At 45.1% G+C, this 20,981-nt stretch overlaps 1 protein-coding gene across 3 annotated transcripts in view; it reads left to right on the top strand.

Moving 5' to 3' along the window:
- The window catches only part of NBEAL1 (neurobeachin like 1), a 177,723-nt gene that overhangs the window by 115,874 nt on the left and 40,868 nt on the right, over window positions 1-20,981 (top strand). For all 3 annotated transcript variants that reach the window (XM_073646438.1, XM_073646437.1, XM_073646439.1), the window contains 10 exons: window positions 6,988-7,121; window positions 8,901-9,060; window positions 14,004-14,106; window positions 14,569-14,716; window positions 15,199-15,357; window positions 16,000-16,159; window positions 17,059-17,147; window positions 18,000-18,575; window positions 19,749-19,924; window positions 20,041-20,191. In XM_073646438.1, the coding sequence (XP_073502539.1) occupies window positions 6,988-7,121; window positions 8,901-9,060; window positions 14,004-14,106; window positions 14,569-14,716; window positions 15,199-15,357; window positions 16,000-16,159; window positions 17,059-17,147; window positions 18,000-18,575; window positions 19,749-19,924; window positions 20,041-20,191 (1,856 nt within the window). The remainder of the gene's footprint in view (window positions 1-6,987; window positions 7,122-8,900; window positions 9,061-14,003; window positions 14,107-14,568; window positions 14,717-15,198; window positions 15,358-15,999; window positions 16,160-17,058; window positions 17,148-17,999; window positions 18,576-19,748; window positions 19,925-20,040; window positions 20,192-20,981) is intronic.

Raw genomic sequence — 20,981 nt, 5'->3', positions numbered from 1 at the left:
CCTCATGCTGCATACCCTTCTTAAAAGGTTTATCTGGTTTCAGAAAACCTCTTTGCCAGGTGCTCTTTGTAGAAAAACAAATGCTTTCTTCACCCTCCCTGGGTCCAGCGCTGAGTCTCAACCTGCTTCCAGCATCACATAGACAATTGGTGTTGCCAATATCTGAGATCAATGGCTTTGTCCGGGTTGAAGGCATGAACCGCCCAGAGCCGCTGTGCTCACTGGCTGCAGGCGTTTGGCGTGATGTCAGCGCTGCAGACAATAATAGACACCAGGAGCGGCAGCATGGAGGGTGAATATGGCTGTTTTTATTAAACAAACTGCAGTCTGGGAAGAGAGGCCTTCTGAAACCGGAAATCACTTCTAACTATTGCCCAATGCCAGGGAGGAAGGCATCAGGTGAACAACTAAGAGCTGTGGAAACCCCCAGTTATTCCGGACCTGAATGTCCTATGTTATGCATTACCAGTGTAAGAGAATTTTAGATATATTTTCTTAGATTAGTGTAATAAGATGAAATTCATGCCCCCGTCACCTGCCTCTCAATGAGATTTTCAGCTATGTGTAGGTATTGGCTGGTATTTTCTCCTCCCTTACTGGTAGTAAATCTCTTCTTGATGAGATAGAAGTATGCCACTGCCTTCTTAGTGAGCTTGTAGTAGGCACAGTAATCAGCCTGTAAATAACATGTTAGGTCAGATTGTGACAGCCGTGTTTCACGGTCTGTATATGACGCGCCCCCTGGGACATATTCCTTTTTGAGGGGAATACCCGGCACCGGATCAGATGGGGGGTTGTAGTCTCCGAGCGGCTGTGACCCGGCCCCGTGCCCAGGGCGTCAAGCTCAGTGTTATGTGGCAGTCCTACAGATGTTATTAAGTTCTTAATGTCGACTACGCCACCCGTTGTATTGCGGTCACTATGGCCGCCGCTGCAGCAGGGTCCGCTGAGGCTGGTGGTGTAGGTGCAGCTTTTGGTGATATAACCCCCAACGGGTGGGGTATAGCCTCAGGGGGTCAGGTGCAGAGGATGGGGGTTGTGGTGGTGCAGCATAGGTGTTAAAGGAAGACAGAGTCGGGTTGTGCAGTTAAGGGTGTTTACTTACTGCAGATGTTGTACTGGTCACTCCAGCTGTTAGTGACCACCCGAGCCGTGCTGTGTCCACCAGGTCCTGGATCCAGCCAACCCCCAAACAAGTCCGGAGCGTGGCCCTGAGCTCTCTTTCTGTCCCGTTCTCTGGCCGTCCCCACCAGTAATCCACCTAGGTCCAGCTCCCTCGGGCCTTTTGTTGGGACACCCTTGGCCCTGGGTTCCCTGACCCTTCATGTGGTGTGCCTTCGGGGTGGATGTGATGGGTGACCGTGGCAAACACTGCCCACGGTCTCCGGTCTCTGGCTGGGGAATGTTTTTCTGCCCCCACCAGCTTGGGTTCCGGTACCCTGTGCCGACTCCTCACCCGGTGCTTTAATTTGGGTTCTTGGGTCCTCTCTGTTCTCCCCTCTGGGTACTCCTTCTCTGCTCCTCTCTCACTTACTCTGGATCTGCTCTGCTCCTCTTCCTGTGACTCCTCTGCAAAGGCTGACAGACTGACCCTGATCTTAGTTGGTGCCCACCTTATATACACCCTCTATGTGTGAGCTCAGGTGACCAGCACCCAATGAGCTCCTATCTTTACCCAGGCTGCTCCCCCTATCTGCCCCTACACTACTTGGGATGTACCACCCCCCTCCCACTCCAGCCAGGAACAGACTCGGTCGTACCTGCACATTTCTAAGTGGGAGTACCGTCGGCCTGTTCCCCGGAAATGGGATGTGTGTAGTGCATGCAGCCTACCGAGCTCAGTTCCACACTCCATCCTTACCCGGGAGTGGAATATCACACCTCTGGGTTGAGGTGCAATACCCCTGTAGCAGCCGAATCCTCAGGGTGCTACATTCCCCCCTGGTAAATCACAGCACGTCCTCGGGCTGTAAGACATAACACCAAAACATACAAAATTATTATTTTTTTTTTCATATAAAACATATATAAATAACATATTTTAGCAGATAAAACTTTCTCGTCGTCTCTTGTTTCAGGTTCCTCCTCCGGACACTGTGCAACGTGTGTCCGGGAAAAGTGCGACAGTCTCTTAGAAAAACTGGTTTTCCTATAAAACCGGTAGGGGGCGCTTTAGGAAGCGCAACTATATACAGGGGAAGTTGGCCGCTCTCAGTCCTCGGCCAGGTAGAGGGAAGGGAATGGCTGCTCACAGTCCTCAGCCTGTGGGATTAAGGGGTTAACGGGTAAACAGTTCACTCAGCTGGTCCCAACGGGGACTATATATATATATATCAACAGTTTCTTTGGTACCCGGTCGGGTAACTATTTACATCACTTGCTCTGCCGCACTCAACGGCGTCTTCCTCCTGCTCTTTGCTTACAGCTGGTTGTTACTTCAGACCCGTCCGGGTCCTCTTGCTCCTCCTCCTCGCACCGCAACTCCTCCTCCGTCAGGCGGTGTACGTGGAGGGCGTAAGGTCCTTTGGCACACTTGTGCCGGGTGAAGGTGACCTCGTCTCCGATGTAGAGGTCACGACCTCTGTGCCCCTCCGGCAGATGGGACTCCACGTCTCTGCGCGTGACAAAGACGTCGCCGGGGGTGTTGTTGTCTCGAATGAAGCCCCACCCATGCTGCTGGTTAAACTTTATTACAGTCCCGGTGGTACGGGGACTGTGCGCTGCACGGGGGTCCCTCCTGGTCCGGCTCTTCTGCTCGGCACTCCGTATTTGGGCCTGTTGTTCCCGGACCCGCCTCTCTCTCCGCTCCCTCGCAAACTCCTCGAGCTGTTGGCGGCAGCACTCCGCACGCTCTGCTGCAGCTGCCCTAGTTTCCTGAGTGAACCCCATTAGATCTTCTCTGGTGGGGTCCCACTCAAACTGTGCTTCCGCTAGCGGGGGCGAGATCCTTATTACGGGCTTCGGAGCCGGAATCAGGGGTGCACACATGGCCCCAACCCTCCTCTGGTGCTCCAGTTCGTAATACTTCTGGGGCCAGACGAAAGGCTGCCCGTCCGGCCACGTGTGCTGGGCAAACAAGTCCTCTCCCAGACGCGGCACCCTTGGTTTTACGGGTGCGGGCGCGGTGGTGGTGGCGCCCGGGTTGCCCAGGCCTTGCGGCCAGGCCTGGGGCACCTGGAAGGTGAAGGGCACCGTTAGGACGGCGGCGCCCTGGGCTACCTGGCCTTGCGGCCAGGCCGGAGGCTCCGCGGAGGTAGGGGGCGCTGTTGGTGATTCGGCGCCCGGGGGTACTAGGCCTTGCGACCAGGCTGGTGGTATTTCCTGCTTTGTCACGCCCCGGGTCGAGGCGCGTGACGTCACAGGGGTCGCGGCGGCGGCTTCCGGTTGGGGCCTAGTCTGCGTCGGTGACATGGCGTTTTCGGGCACAGCAGGGGGACTTTCGGGCTCTGCGACGGGGAGCTGGGGCAGGTAAGCGGTGTCACGGCTTGGGGTATAGGCGTCCCCTTTACCTGCCTCCATGCGTTCGGCTCCCTCCTCGGCGCCGTCTCCGGCCTTGGGTCCTCCCGCGCCATCCTCAGAGGCGGTCTCCTTCCTCATCTCGGCTGGCGTGCTCCGGGTCTTGGTTTCAGCTTGCGTCTTGGTTTCAGCTTGCTGGGCCATCTCCCGGCTCCATTCCGCCAATATCTCGCGCTGTACCCGGGCCATCCTCCGTGCGAGGCCCTCCAGGGCAGTCTGCGCACACTCCCGGTCTCGGGGGAGCTGTGCAAGGACCTCCACTAGGCCTAGTGGGGTCGTGGTGTCCAGCAGGCTCCTGACCAACGGGTCGGTGCTGCTCTGCTCTTCTTCCAGCAGGCTCCTGGCCAGCGGGCCGGTGCTGCTCTGCTCTCTGGACATCTCCGGGTGAGCTTCTCTGCTACCCCTCTCCAGACTTCTTGTCTCCGGGTGCGCTCGCTCCAGACTCCTCCAGGCGGCACCCATCTTTGTTCTCTCCTTTCGTCTCCTCCCACTTCGAGGGCGGTCCCGGGGCAACTCGGTGACTGTCAGCTCCAGGGGTAGTTCTTTCACGCTGACAGACACCTCTAGCATCACAGTCTCTGTTGGTGGGGGCGGTTTCCACTTTTGGCGCCATTTTCGGTCCTGGCCCACGATGGGAGGTGGCCTCTCGCCACCCTCTGGCACGCCCATAATGGCGTCCGCTGCTCTTCCAAGGCGGGAAATCTGCGGTTTTGGCGGGAAGCGTCGCCCAGTGGCGGGAAACTCTGCAGATGGCGGGAACAAGTTGGAAATGGCGGACAATCGGCGGGAAACGACTGGTGATGGAGTCCGATGGCGTGGACCCTCCGGAACCGGCGGGAGACTTCTTTCTGAGGTAAACTTGCACTTTTCTTCAGGCACGCAGTACCCGGGTGTTGCGGGCACGTAATCCTGCCGACTACGCCAAAGTTGACGCGCCCCCTGGGACATATTCCTTTTTGAGGGGAATACCCGGCACCGGATCAGATGGGGGGTTGTAGTCTCCGAGCGGCTGTGACCCGGCCCCGTGCCCAGGGCGTCAAGCTCAGTGTTATGTGGCAGTCCTACAGATGTTATTAAGTTCTTAATGCCGACTACGCCAAAGTTGACGCGCCCCCTGGGACATATTCCTTTTTGAGGGGAATACCCGGCACCGGATCAGATGGGGGGTTGTAGTCTCCGAGCGGCTGTGACCCGGCCCCGTGCCCAGGGCGTCAAGCTCAGTGTTATGTGGCAGTCCTACAGATGTTATTAAGTTCTTAATGTCGACTACGCCACCCGTTGTATTGCGGTCACTATGGCCGCCGCTGCAGCAGGGTCCGCTGAGGCTGGTGGTGTAGGTGCAGCTTTTGGTGATATAACCCCCAACGGGTGGGGTATAGCCTCAGGGGGTCAGGTGCAGAGGATGGGGGTTGTGGTGGTGCAGCATAGGTGTTAAAGGAAGACAGAGTCGGGTTGTGCAGTTAAGGGTGTTTACTTACTGCAGATGTTGTACTGGTCACTCCAGCTGCTAGTGACCACCCGAGCCGTGCTGTGTCCACCAGGTCCTGGATCCAGCCAACCCCCAAACAAGTCCGGAGCGTGGCCCTGAGCTCTCTTTCTGTCCCGTTCTCTGGCCGTCCCCACCAGTAATCCACCTAGGTCCAGCTCCCTCGGGCCTTTTGTTGGGACACCCTTGGCCCTGGGTTCCCTGACCCTTCATGTGGTGTGCCTTCGGGGTGGATGTGATGGGTGACCGTGGCAAACACTGCCCACGGTCTCCGGTCTCTGGCTGGGGAATGTTTTTCTGCCCCCACCAGCTTGGGTTCCGGTACCCTGTGCCGACTCCTCACCCGGTGCTTTAATTTGGGTTCTTGGGTCCTCTCTGTTCTCCCCTCTGGGTACTCCTTCTCTGCTCCTCTCTCACTCACTCTGGATCTGCTCTGCTCCTCTTCCTGTGACTCCTCTGCAAAGGCTGACAGACTGACCCTGATCTTAGTTGGTGCCCACCTTATATACACCCTCTATGTGTGAGCTCAGGTGACCAGCACCCAATGAGCTCCTATCTTTACCCAGGCTGCTCCCCCTATCTGCCCCTACACTACTTGGGATGTACCACCCCCCCTCCCACTCCAGCCAGGAACAGACTCGGTCGTACCTGCACATTTCTAAGTGGGAGTACCGTCGGCCTGTTCCCCGGAAATGGGATGTGTGTAGTGCATGCAGCCTACCGAGCTCAGTTCCACACTCCATCCTTACCCGGGAGTGGAATATCACACCTCTGGGTTGAGGTGCAATACCCCTGTAGCAGCCGAATCCTCAGGGTGCTACATATACAAACCACAATGCCGGACTGACTGTGGGTCTCCTGACCCAAACGTGTAGCCTCATACACATATATGAGGTTCTACTTTCTGGTCAGGAGACCTCTGGTCAGTCAGGGCATTGTGGTCTGCGTATGGACCGTGAAATATGGATTCCGAATACTTCCTTCGAGTAGTCAAACCCTGAAAAGCCCTAACCCTGGAGAGGGACAGCACTTCCTTTGAAACGCGTTGGTCCGGAAGCTCATGATACCATCCATAAGAGAGGAAACCTACTCAGATTTGTTAGAATAACATTTATTTGTGTCTCATTTAATTAGTAAGAAGTTGATACAACTATATTATATACACCAGGCTTGTCAAGTGCCTCTTAGATTACACTGAATGGGCAGATCTTCGTCTGTGGCTTCTCCTAAAGGTCATGAATACCCAGCTGACTGGTGTAAAGCTTGGGCATGCCATCACACCCAAACATTCAGGTCTGAGGTCACTGCACTTTTATCCTCTATACTTGGCACACCAGCCCTATTGAATCCAGAGGTCGGTCTGTCTGATGTTCTGAATGAGGAATTCTGGAGTCACTAACATTTTTTGAGAGAAACCAATTTTATGTTTTGCATAGTTATATCTTTGAGATCACAGAGCCCCCTGGTCTGAGATCTGAGATTGAATAAAAATAGTGAACATTGTGGTATCCTATTGGGGAAAAAATAAATAAAATATTCATACATCAGAAACGTCCCAATAAGTTTGGCAGGGTCCGGGGCCCTTGTATCAATCTGACCCCACAGTTAATTCCACCTCTGATTTGTATGCCATTACAGGGAACCTCCTGCACTAGGGAGGTGTGATTTACTTTCTCTATGAATGGGACAATGTGTTGGGGTCTTCCTCTGCGCTTCAATGTATAGCCGGTCACCCCATCTAATACAGTTCACCACTGAAGCATACTTGTTATTTTACTTGATTAATGTCTGTGAATGTGCTATACTCTGGAGAATGTCAGCACTTGCTGTTTGCTTTATCTTTTCTTCATTTTATGAATCTTTTTCATTCAATAAATAAGTTTAAAATAAAATAAATGACTTTGTTTGGGGTAGTATTAATAAAGCTGTTTTGGGTTGTACTTGTAGTACAGACACTTAGGAGCACATTTGTATTTGTGTTGCAGAGGCTCGTCTAGAAAAAAACATTATCGCTACTTTTGTTTTGACGATAAAGCACTTTATTCAGAGACATCCAATCAATCAGGAGAATCTAATGCATACACACGGAGTTACAACATTAGGGGCTCTGCTGCAGAAGGTAACACTTTTATTTTTTACTTATGTAAATACCCCTATGGTATTGTATTTAATATGGGCGAACCAAAAGGCGTGCATAGCTTTATTAGTAGATGAGATGGATTGTCTACTGATCTAGTTTTGCACCACCTGCGTTATTTGCTGGATCAGGTCCAGTATAAGGTCTTTGGTGGTTCTCACGGTTACAATATTTCTTTGTGAAGTTATTTTTCTCCACAGACTCGCAACTCCTATAAATGATCACATTGAACATTTTACCTACGGGAAATCATTTTTCTGTACAGGAAGTTAAGCTTTTCTTACGACAACCATTGAAACCAAGTGTGTTTATGTAAAGACAGCCAAGTCCTCAAAACAAGAACCTGTTTTAGTAGAGTCCGTCTTCTCACAAATAGGGCTTCACATTTTCCTCTCTGTTATCCAAACTTTTTTTTTTTTTGTCAGTTATTGAATCATACTAGCTAGTCTGATACTGAACAGACTAAAAATGGTACAGGTATTTTATACATGTTTTCCCCCTTTAATTCTTCATAATGTATATTTTAAATTAGAGCTGGTAAATGCAGCCATTGTCGTCCATAGTTTCTAATCAATTTGATTTGCACTTTCTAACTTGCACCTTATTGGGTCTAATAAAGACCCTTTTAGTTAACGTTGGTGTCTACAAATGATGCCCATTGTGTCCAAAGCTACGATCTGCCCAAGTGAAATTCCCCTTCTTGTTTCCTTTGCTTCTGTATGTATTTCACTAGGATGTGAATATGTAGGCTGAGGAAACCTATTGCTCCCACTGCCATCAGGTACATGGCTTATATCCTCCTACTCAAACCCATAATCTTAGTTTACATGTTATAATAGAATATTAAGAGTGCTCCGGTGAACAAATAGCTGATGATAAGCTGTAGGCCACGGCCCCACTATCAGCATTTGGTCAGTATTTTTTCTCAGGAGTGGGAGCCAAAACCAGGAGTGGGTGATAAATGCAGAATTGGTGACTTGTTTCTATTATACCTTGTCTCTGATTGTTCCTCACCTGGTTTTGGCTCTTACTCCTGAGAAAAAATACTGACCAAATACTGATAGTGGGATCGTGGCCTTAAAAGGAATCTCTCATATCCAAAAATGCTATTTACCTTTTGATATAGGGTTAATGTGCAGGTTACTAGCATTAAAATCCTGATAGACTGTCCTACAGGAGCATCGGCTACAGGTAGAAAATGAACTTATATCCTCCCTGCTGTCATACGCCCATCGGGGCGGTGCAGGGAGCGGTCACCGTCACGGCTCACAATATTATGATTGCTCGGTAATCACTTCCGGTACATTGGCTGACATCCTGTTCTGCACACACTACAAATACAGCTGTCAGACTGTAGCCGCCCCCTGTAGTGCCCCCGACGCAAGCGGCTACAGGAGAGCAGTTCATTTTCTGCTTGTAGATGCTTCTCAAGGAAAGCAGCCTAGTATAATTTTAATTCTATTTACTTGCATATTAAACCTATATTTGCAAGTAAATGGCATTTCTGGATGCGATGGAACCTGGCACAAAGTCCATGTTGCCCGTACCACGGGGTGTATGAGTCTGAGACCGGCTCTGCATTACAGACTTGTATGTTTTATTCTGAAGCGCTGCAGCTTCTCTCTGCCGGCTCTGCTGGGCTGAAAGGTCTCTCCCTATAACCAATTTAAAACTCCTAAATGTAATATGTGCAAGTTTCTAGGTGGCTTCTCAATCTTCTTTAGTAGCAGAATGTGTTATAAACTTGAGACTTTCTGGCAGATACCGGGCCATTTCATGGATGTGAATGTGCTGATGGCTGTCCAGCTACTGATAGAGCAGGTGTCTGTGGAGAAGAACACGGCCTTGTTACAGCAAATGTACCAGTTTCTGCTGTTTGATTTCCGCATCTGGAATCGAGGAGACTTTCCCTTTCGAATAGGTGAGAATTTCTATAAATGCTGACATTAATGTGTTGTGCACGTACTCACAGTAAAGCCGGCTAATAGAAGGTAAATTATTAGTGTAGCATAGCTGAAAAATGGGAGAGGACGTAGAAGTTTTGTAGGATCCGCAGTAAACTTTTCATATTGCTTCACATTTATCACATTTTATTACGTTCCAGCCTAAGAGCTCATGCATATGGCAAAGCCCTGTGTACAGAACATGGATTTTTTTTCTTTGCATACAAATAAAGCGTTACAAAATCCATCTTCCTATCTCCCAATGTCCTATCGCCCCTGAGTGTGACAAAAGTAAAAAAAAAAAGCCACACCGGTTTTATATTCTAGATTTCTTCCTCTTCCAGTGCTATTGGATGTAGGGACATATTGTTGTATCTCCACCATTTTCCTCACCTTTGTCCAAATGATTAGTTTACTTCTAGCCACTGAGCTGACAAAACACATCTCAAGGAAGCTCCAGGCAAACCCTTCTTTTATCTACTATAATCTTCATCTCTAGTCGCAATTATACCAAAATAAGGAAATATTGTATCTCAGGAGATCCTCTGGAGTTTTTTAAGAGCCTACATGAGCAAATAGGACAACCTTTCAATCTGCGGCCTACACGACAACGGAGAGCCCGTCCCACAAAATAAGCCCTGAATTTCACTTGCCCTCACTGAGAGGAAGCTGCAGATGCCCATTTGTAATGGGCGCTGACTACATTTTTCTGAGTTGCCTAAGTGACATAGTGAAGACTAGGCTTTACCTGGCTTGAGACCACACGACCTGAAATGGCAGTTCTTGCCCCCCCACACCACACTGGAGGGGCTTCCCCACATATGCTCACCTGGGAGAACATCCTGCCTCTGGGCGTGAAAAGGCTCAGAATATCGTGGGGAGTCTGTTGCAGGTGTTGTGGACTTCACCCTCACCTTCAGTCACGGATCAGCGTGGCCCCGTTGCGATCACGGGTTGCCTGAGCCCCCTTTGACGCTGGGTGAGAGTTTCTGCACTCGCGGTTGCACATACCAATTTATCCAAACACTGGTCCTCCATAACTTGGGCTATATATCCACTTCAATATTACACTCCGCCCGAGTATATACTGCTCTACTGCCACCTAGTAGCACTTTTCTGTAACTGTATCTCAGACACTAGCCATCTAAGGAGGACTTGGCTCTAATTTTTCTGGACTTCTTCCTGAGGTCTGTTAATGACCCATTAAGATGGCTGCTTGAACGCTTGCTTCAGTCCCCCCTCACACATCTTTTAGAAAAGTTTGTTTCCTCTTGAACAGTAAAAATGGACAAGTTGGTGGAGGACCTATCCTCGCAGGATACTGAAATTGACAATATCTGTTCTGATCCAGTTGCAGTACTTATTAAATAGATGCTGATAAAAGAGCCCTAAGGGGAAATCTTCATATTCGCGGCCTGCCTGAATCCGTTGAAGAGCTTTAGGCAAACACTATGGCCCTTTTCCAGTAATTGGTCGCGAACACATTCCTATGGACCGTCTTGAGCTGGACCGCGCACAACATTACCTATGCCCCAGTAGGCAGGGCGTCAAGCCACACGATGTTGTCATCAAAGTGACTTTCTTCCACACCAAAGACACCATTATAAAAGCCTTTAACAATTTGGTCTTCCAAAGTCATTGTAATGAAATTTTTGCTGACCTGACTGCAATCACTGTCTAAAAAAGGCTTTCAAACTTTACCTGGATATTCTGTGTAAAACCAACATACTCTATACTTGGGGTTATCACTTCCAATTGAGTTTCAGCCATGATGGGAAATTTCACACTTTCAACACTGTGGAAGACCCAAAATCCTACTTGGTAGACAAGTCTCTTTTGGAGAATACAGACCTACATTCTGAGACTCCTGCACCTCCTCAACCCATGGCACCTCCTCAGCCTGGAAGATTCTGCCTTCAGCTGGAGTGGACAGGAAAAAGGCAACATTTTTCTTTGCCCGGCTGGTAGATAATCCACTTCATCGCAGCCAGGCTGAGGTGTAAGTTTGTGGTATTATTTCTGCACTGGTAGCTGCTCTGTTTCTTCATTCTCTTACGTGGACTGTCAGCCACCAAACTCCAAGACCCCATTCACATTTCCCTGATCTACATTTATTCTTCAGAGCATAGCATTTATGTTAATATGTACATTTTGCTCCCTCTTGGACTCCACCATGGCCAGGCTGGGTGTCTATTGTTGATACAGACTGAGACAAGTACAATGGAGGTTAAGTCTAAATGGAAAGCAGAGCTGGGAACTATTTCATTGGAACAAGGGAGAAAGATCCTTGAACTAGTCCCAAAGTGTGAATCCCAAAGATTATCACAAATATATATCTTGTCCACAAGGTGTATATATCCCCAAGCTCCCTTTTCAAAATATGGTGTTCACCCAAATGCAAATTGCCCTACCAGGTGTGGTAATGAGAATGGTCACTTAATGCACATAGTGGGAGTGCGCTTCCATAGAAGCCTTTTGGAAGGAAGGGAGTATTGGATCTTGTGGAGAGAGTATTTGGGGTGAGACCGGAACCACAGCCCAGAAGATGTATGCTGGGTGTTTTGGGGAAAATATAGATGTAGACTCACCAATAGCTTTGCGCATTTCGAGGATTCTTTTTCAGGCATGTAAACTGCTGGCATATCATTGGCTACATCCGAACCCTCCAACCCTAACAGAATTGAAGAATAAAATGAATAATGCTATATTTATGGAGAGTGGAGTGTATGAGAAGAGAAACACTATGTGTGAATATGAGTCTATGTGGGGTCCTTAGTTAGATACTCCCGGTTTGTCTTCCTACATGCTAATAAGAGATCCTTTCTATTCTCCGTCCTATTACACTTAGGCCTTGAGAAAAAGGAGAAAGGAAGTAATAACTGAAATTAGACCTTTATGACAGAACAGTTAATAAGGATCAGATCTTGCTTAGATGGATGGATGTTGTCTCTCAAAGGCTAGTTAATACCAATTCCTCTTGCTTTATTGTTGTTTTTGATTAATTGATATCTATATATAGAAATACTATGAACTAATCTGTAACTGTCAATGTCCTGTGTTGTTTTTTCTTCCTGTTTGGAAAAAGAAATTGGAAAATTGTATGTAAATTGATTTTGTTTAATAAAAATGATCTGATTCAGAAGTAGCAGATCCATTGGGCTGTTACCTCTTCCTTCAGGAAACGCTGTTTGAAGTTGAGTGACAGTAGTCTCCTACTATGATCCTAACCATCTTTTCAAGGTCATTCGCTCACCCCAAAAGGGAATCCTTCCACGGGCTGAGGACTCCATAAATGTTGCTACCTCTTATACAGCTTCCATACACACTTCCCCACCTCCTTTCTATTTTACCAGCTTTTGGCAATAACTCCAGTTTGACTATTAATTATTCCAGATCACGTGGCCTCAATGTCACAATACCTGAGCCTGACATTTCTGCTCTAACTACCCCTTTAATTGTCTAACACTCATCTAGACTACTTAGGCATTCATAATACCCTCTCATACAAGGGTATTTTCACAGCTAACTAAGCTCCATTCCACCCCATTGATCATTTATTATATCTCAGGCAAAAGCGTTTTGCCTATGTCTGGAAGGTTGGATGCTCCCTCATCTCTGTCTGTACACAGACATCACATAAACATGATGGTGGTCTTGGCGTCCCTATTCTTTCACGCTACCATAAGGTAGCCACCATAGTGCAATTTTCCATATTAATTCAACCTCTGAAATACCCTCCCTGCATCTCTCTGGAAATTCACACCATTTTCCCTATTAAGTCACTGTTACTAACTCCTTTCTTCAGACCTACTACGTTGAGCTCTTTCATGCTCCAGTTTATTAAAGTCCAGGATGTTGTCAAATTCTCAGGCAAACTGGCATCTCCTCGCCTTCCTCTTCAATCTGACGTACCAGGGTCTTCCCACCTAATGTAGATGATTACACTTCCTTCTCATGGCGGTGGGCCGATAGCTTTGAGAAAGTTCATCAGTTTCTCTCCTCTTCTGACCTCATCTCCTTCGGGGTACTGAGAGAGAAATAATTCCTTCTTCAGAGCATTTTAGATATTTCCAAATAATACATTCATTGTCACGCTACCTGCCTGGTTTTGATCCTCAATTTACTTTGACATAATTTGATGCGATTTGGCAATGATGTCCGCACTCCAGAGGTACAATTTTTGTTATCTACTCACCATCGAACAGTGTTCCTCATTACACCATACACAGTAATGCATTTAGGGAGGTGGACTTTGTGGCCACATGTGACACCGCTTCCTGGAGTAATGCATGGGCTGTGCATGACACCCCCTGAGAAAGTCGGATGAAACAAAGGTCGGGGTGAGGGACACTGCACCCATACTCTTATCGTTTACTTTTCAGGCAAGTGTACCAGCGCCGTTCTTTATAAATGGACAGATCTATAGGTGATAACATTGCACACTTGTGGTATAAATACATTTTAGACCCCACAGGATTGTCTGTTTATATCCTAATGGATATATATATACCATCAATGCCGCATTATATAGTAGATACACATTCATTTTTTTGGGTTCCTATGCAGTGTCCCTCTCTTGAGGCACCTATGTTTTTATATTTTATATATTATCTTACTATTTACAAATAAAAATTAAAATGTATTATGGATTTGTTTTTCACTTCTTTTGCCCCATGCTTTTAATGAGGTATATACACTTCAGTAACCGGGTATTTTTATGTTAACTTTACAATAAAATAAGACACTAACCTAAAAAAAAGTGGAAAACTGGGGGAATATTTTCTGAATGTTCTGTATGACCAGTTTACACTTTTCTATTAGTATTTCTTACTTTCTAGCGTTAAATGCTGTCATTACATTTTCCATTGATGTCTCACAGGAAACCCACTGATTTTTTTTTTTATATATATATATATAACAGGACACATACAGTACTTGTCAACCATCATCAAGGACAGCAGAAAACTTTTCCGCAAAAAGTATGGTGTTCAATTTTTGTTGGATACAATCCGAATATATTACAGGTATGAAACAATACTGTTATGTGTTTGGTATGGCAGAGATGAAATGTTGCGCCTGGCTGTCTGTGTATGGCAAATTCTCTGATACCAAGAGATTATTATTTGAGGGTTTCGTGGCCAGTATTGGCACATTTAGGATGGTGTGTGTATTAAATTGAAGCAGTCATCTGTTCCGCAGGAATCCGATCAGTACGGGTTCCCTCATTCATGACTGCTATGTGTACCTCTTAATCTGGGCTGCATTTCAGAGGCGACATAAAAAATGAACCAGAAACAGGAGGAAATGTTACATGAGCGCAAGGAGAAAAATAGCAGAAAAAGTTATAGAAAAGTGACCAAGTCTCCCCATCTTTTATTTATGATTTGTAAACAAAGTAATTTGCTTTTTTCCATTTAAAATATACATTTATAGTCTTCAATTCTTTGATTTCTGTGTGTTTTTGTTTTTTTTCATTAAACTCCTAGTAAGGAGAATTCTTTGTCATCTGAGGATTTGACTACAATAAGAATGTCTCTGTTTGGACTCATCAAATACTTTCTCAGCAAAGGTGACACACAGGAAGAGATTCAGAGTGTCATCGGTTACATTGCAGCGACCAGTGATGAAGAACAGGTATGTATTTTTTTTTTAAAATTCTTTTTATTGAGGGATTTTTTACAATATAATGGGGGGGGGATAATAATAATAATAATAACAATGTACATATACACATCCATTTCCAAATCTGAATGTAAACTTCACAAGGGGAGTGAAGATTGTAATGTGGAAAATCAAGGGTAATGGAGGGAAAGAAAGGAAGGGATAAGAAAGAAAACAGTTATGGGAAAAGTGGGGGAGTAAAGGGAAAGTAAATAATAGGAAATAAATAAGATCAGGTTAATGGGGAAGGGAAAGATTAGAGCTGGGGAAGGAAAATAAAAATAAAAGGAAACACATGGCAACAGATCATCTAAGTATTGTTAAACCATGGGTGAACAGTAGAAAGTATTATTCAGCAATTCTATTCATTATTCTTTTCAACACGCACTTGAGAGTTGCATTCTTTTCATCATCATGTGTTGTTTTTTATAGTTTTTTTTGTTTGTTTTTTTTAGCTATGCGGAATATTGGAAGTCATTCATAGTCTCTTGAACGCTACTCCCACTCAGGACCAGCTTTTTCTGCTTCTGTTTGAGCCAGGCAGTGCTGATATTCTTTATGCATTGCTGCTGAATCAGAGGTATTCTGACCGATTGAAAGGACTAGTATTCAAGGTAAGCGAAATCTTTAGGGGATGTGCACACAGGGTTTTGGTTTTTTTTAAAGGAAACTGAGCAGAAAAACTTTCCAAATCCTCCACAAAAATTCAAAACACCTCAAAAACTTGGGGGTTCTGTTCAGTTTCTGCTCCAAAAACTCTGCAAAAAGACTCCCTGTGTACAAACCATTACTTAAATTATAACTAGTGTTGAGCGAGTATGTTCTGTTCCGAGTATGCTCGGGCCGAGCTCCGAGTATTTACAGCTGCTCGGTGATATGGTTGAATCGCTCCCGTGTGCATGATTTACAACTGTGTGACAGCTTTATTACATTCCTCACATGTAATAAAGCTGTCAAACAGTTGCAAATCATGCACAAGGGGGCGATTCAAACACATCACCGAGCAGCTATAAATACTCGGAGCTCGGCCCGAGCGTACTCGGCGAAAGGGTTAATAGAACATACTCGCTCAACACTAATTATAACCTTTTACCTACAAAGGGGATTCATATTGGTGCTCAATTTTGTCCCTTCTAGCTCAGACTAGATGTCAGGCTTGTAGCAGCTTTGTATAACTTCATGCGATAGATATTCTTTCTGGTTGCGGTGGAATTTTAGAAAATGAAACCAGGTTTCTTGAAATAATGTTTTGACAGATATTAGAACAGATGCTGAATTGCAATAAAGTTTATGAAAAAAGCAAGCAGCGAATTCGACTGAGGGAAGTGGGCTACTCGGGACTGGGATTACTGGTGAATGATGCTCCTGTCGGTACGTTACTCATAAAAGGACTTCTGAATCAAGTGCTTAGAGCAGGTAAGTTTTTTCCATTTTCACTCTATTTTTTCTAATTTGTGTGTTGTCTACAAATGTAGGATTGGTATGTTTTCCACTTCTTAGGTTATGTTCACATGTCCAGTAACCATCCGTTAGTACAGATTCTGCAGCAATCAGTTGCCAAAAGTTGTACAGACACAACGTTTTTTGGTCTGGCAAAAAAAACGGATTTCAACTGGGTCCGTTTTTTTAACTTTGAAGTCTATGGAAAACGGATCTGTTAATTAGCCGTCTGTTTTTTCGTTAATTTAAAAAAAGGATCCATTTTTGACTTACTGGATCATTTTCAAATGGAACAAAACAGATGGCCATTTAACATACATTTTCCATTAGCTTCAATGTTAAAAAAAAAAAAAAAAAAGCTTAAGTTTTTTTTAACCTGGGCAAAAGTTGTCTGCACAACTTTTTTGTCAATGGATTGCTACTAGATCTGTTCTAATGGGTGATTACTGGACATGTGAATGTAGCCTTGGAAGGGTCCCTTGATTAAAAAAAAAAGTGCTCATTCCTCTTCTGAGCTCCAGCAATCAGCTGTAATCAGTGTTCAGTTTACCTGCAGCAACACCTCAGGAGATATTGGGTATCATATAGCACCAGACAGGTCATGTCTGATACAGATCTTATCTGCGGATTTGTGCAGGTAATCTAAAAAGCGATCTCTTCAGAGAAAAAAGTGCCCACCTATCATGAGGCTTAGAGGCCTTAATGAAGACTACAAGATCTTAGGCTTTTTTATATGTAAAAATACATGAAAATTGACAGAAAATATCACCAAAAATTGTTAAAAATGTTTAACATAAAAAAATTAGATTAAAACAATAGGTTATTTGATGACACGTTCCCTTTGTGATCAAACACTTTTGTCTTAAACCATACAGATCCAGTTATAAACTACAGAGACCTGCTAGCAGTGGTACACATGTCATACAAGTTGGATCTCACGGTACGAGTTGCCATCTGTAGGAAGGTGAGTGTTAGCTTTTGCATTTAACAGCATATTATAATGTCTTCCGATTTTATAGAAATTAAGCATGATCACGATGTAAAAGAAAACTGTACCATTTCTAATATGCTTTGTTTAAATTACTCCTCATTGGAAATAAATTTGTGACTGGTAACACATCACATTCAGGGGCTTCAGTCTGGGTAATTCTAAGAGCGAAACTACCCGGGGTCCAGATTGATGGTAGCAAATAGTGATGAGCGAGTATGTTCTGTTAACCCTTTCGCCGAGTATGCTCGGGCGAGCACCGAGTATTTATAGCGTGCTCGGTGTTATGGTTGAATCTCTCCCGTGTGCATGATTTGCGACTGTTTGACAGCTTTAATGCATGTGAGGAATGTCTATTTCTTGCACATTCCTTACATGTATTAAAGCTGTCAAACAGTTGCAAATCATGCACACGGGAGCGATTCAAACATAACACCGAGCACGCTATAAATACTCTGTACTCGGCGAAAGGGTTAACAAAATATACTCATTCATCACTCGTAGCGAACCATCAGTGATATTCATGATGGTGCTGATTAAGCTCACAAACCATTGCATCCACATCTGAATTCAGCATAGGACCAAGCTATACGACGGTTTTTGGCCTCTAAATGTAAATTAAAATTTTCTCATACACTGTTGGCATATAATTAGCAATGCTCGATAAAACTTTAAAGTATCTGGTAGTGTTAGAGAACTTTCTTTGTTGTTCATTCTGGAGGAGTATATATGTTCTTTGTAAATAATCTGGATTTCCATCACATTTACACAGTTCTAGTTTAGATATTTTTGCACAAATACTGATGATACCATATTATTCCTATCTAGGTTCTTCAAATCCTCCAGTTCCACCCAGATGCAGCTTCACAAATTGCCCAGCAAGTTGGCTGGCAGGATACTTTTGTACGATTCTTCATGAAGGAAAACTCCGAATTTAGGAATACTACTAAAATGAATTGCCAAGACATTATTAAAGAAGATAAAAATACCAGAATTGAGGAGTCACAAAGGAGTCCTTTAGGAAAGGTTGCTCTGGATAAATCGGACATTTCAGATACTGGTACATGCAACAGCTGGTGTCCTGAAGAAGCCAGGTCCCTCAATACAAGCATCCAGTCTACAAGCACACTCTTGGATGAAAGTGGCCCATCTTTTAGTGAAGCGCAGCTTCACTTGGAGGACCCAGAAGTGTGGCCTAGTGATCATTCACATCTCACTTTAGAACTGGCTAATTTTGAGCTAGGAGAAGGTGGAAATCCGACTCCAGGGAGCTCTCCGAGTACACCTTCACCTGTAGAATCCTCTAAGTCGTTTAATATAGAGCGTCTTGAGAAGGAGTCTGCCGGCACGAGTATTCTGTTTAGGGATGATCTCTCCCTTAGCGTGAATTTAGAAAGCAAGGAGGTAAGGAATGTTTTCATTTCTGTGTTTACTATAGTTTATGGCCACTACCATTTTGGGTTGTATAGTCAACCTTTACATTCAGTTAAAAATCTGCCATTTAATAGTAAAGGGGTTTTCCAGGACTATTTAATTTTTTACTACAGGCTTAAGAACAAACAGGAAGGTAGGTGCTAACTACCTTCCTGTTGTGCCCGGTACTGATCTCAGCCTGCATAAAGTGGTCCCTGACCGCTCCTGCTGGCGATTCAGCAGCTTTCACTGACTTCATGTCAACAGAGCATCAGAGAGCCGGCTGTCAATCAGCATGACATCGGCTGTCAATCAGCATGACATCGGCTGTCAATCAGCATGACATCGGCTGTCAATCAGCATGACATCGGCTGTCACGCCCCATCGGCAGAGAAGAGGAAGAGCTGCTCTGTTAATGTGGAGCAGCTGACTTACCTGCAGAAGCGGTCAGTGAAGAACATAAAAAAACAAAATTGTTGGACAACCCCTTTAAATGGGTTTCAGGCATCTAATATTGTTGATCTACCCTTAAAATGGGACATTAATATCAGATTGGTCGTGGTCAAACACCTGGCACCCACACATATCAACAGTTTTTAGCTTTGCCGGTGGCTGCATGTACATTGTAAATGAAGTGGGAACAGCTCAGCAGCGTTCAGTGTGTAGCAGCCACTACCGAGTACTGGAGACTAACTCTGTTTCAAGAGAATAGAAGCTGATCTGCAGTACTCTGAAACAACGACTACACATAGTTTGGAGTTGTGCTGTTCAGCTCCATTCAATGTTTAGGCTTTAGTCACCACCAGTCCTAATAACAGCTGATCTGTGGGGGTGCCCAGTGCTGGAACCCCCACTGATCCAATATTTATGACCTATCTTTAGGATAGGTTATCAAGTGACTCCATGGATAGAACAATATTCACAATTTTCCCGTGATCTGGTAGTAAACAGGGCACAATAGGTCGATCAAATGTATTGCAGGCTTATAAAGGTGGTCGCAAGAAGTCCCTCAACATGATTGTGAGACATCTTCCCCATCTACCTACTTATGACAGATCACTGTACTTGTATATATAAGCAAGTAACAATAATGTCATCATAGGTACACTACATTTAGACGCTTGCCTAAACTGTGCTCTCCTTTAACTAAAATCCATCTTTCAGGACTGTGAAGAGGAGCTTGTACAGCTGCTTACAGACATCCTGCTGTGTCTTATGTGGAAAGGCCTTGACAAATCTGATAATGCTACCTGGATAGAAAGAGGACAGGTATTCTCTGCAGTAACCAGCCTTGAGATGGCCAACGAATTGCTACGCCCGTCAGATGAAATCAAACTAAAGTATGTACATTTTTATTGCAAACACTTAAATTTTGACATGTCCCTTACATGTTAACATTTTCTTCATATCATATTATCTTTTATGACTTTGACCCCATATTGTTCTCTGTACGCAGCTTATTGGAGAAAATGCCAGAATGGGCTGTAACGGAAAACCGAGATCCCAAGACCCAGGTCAATGCAGAAAATGCAAACAGACTATTGCACATAGTACAAGATTTTCTACAAGCTGAAGGTCGGGTCAACTCTTCTTTATGGACAGAAAAGGTCAGGTATTTCTGTGCTCATATTTTACGGTTTTCTGCTCATAACATTAAAATCTGAATATGCAAATATCCTCATCAGAGAGGAAGAGGACAGGGACTCTAATGTCAATATTGGAAGTACCAATCCTAAAAGTCAATATCACACCTTTAATTAGAGAGAAATGCTCATTCCAATAGTGGGCACTAAAGTTCCTGCTGTCTTTCTCTGTGAAGAGGATATTTGCTCATTGAATTTTTGCACAGGAGCGTTGCATGGCTTTTAAATCTCCCATGTCAATTTCTTGCTCTCAACATGGTGAAATGTTACCAGTTAAACACCCTGTGAAAGCGAAATCAAGTGTAGTGTCTGCTAGTGTCATCGGGTTTGGCCCTCCTGCTGATACAGAAGCAAATACAATAGTGTACACTGGGTGGCCATATAGTCATCCAGTCAGGTGATCAGCACATTTGCACATGCACTTCTCTTTCACAGTTTTTTTTAACCACACACCCTTATTCCAGACCTTTTGGCAAGGATGGAGAATTTTAAGCTTCCCAGCAGAAGGTCTATTATTCTGAAAAACACAGTCCCTATTCATTTTGTTTTCCACTGTCGTCACTTTTTACACATTTGTGTGTGGCATGGACTGTTTTGGAATGCGGTTCCCCACGGGTTCCCTCTTGATCGGTCTGGAGAGGAATTGCACAGCCATTGGGCTCCGCTCCCCCATGCAAATCCCTGGCGCTCCTCTGGGAGCAGTTCTGATCTAGACTGAGCCCCATAGTTCCACTGGGGTGTGGTAGCCCAGATG

This window comes from Phyllobates terribilis, unplaced genomic scaffold, assembly GCF_046119375.1.
Source record: "Phyllobates terribilis strain yellow unplaced genomic scaffold, ASM4611937v1 Scaffold_9__5_contigs__length_417890890, whole genome shotgun sequence".
Taxonomy (NCBI): domain Eukaryota; kingdom Metazoa; phylum Chordata; class Amphibia; order Anura; family Dendrobatidae; genus Phyllobates; species Phyllobates terribilis.
This window is presented reverse-complemented; position numbering and strand designations above follow the sequence as displayed.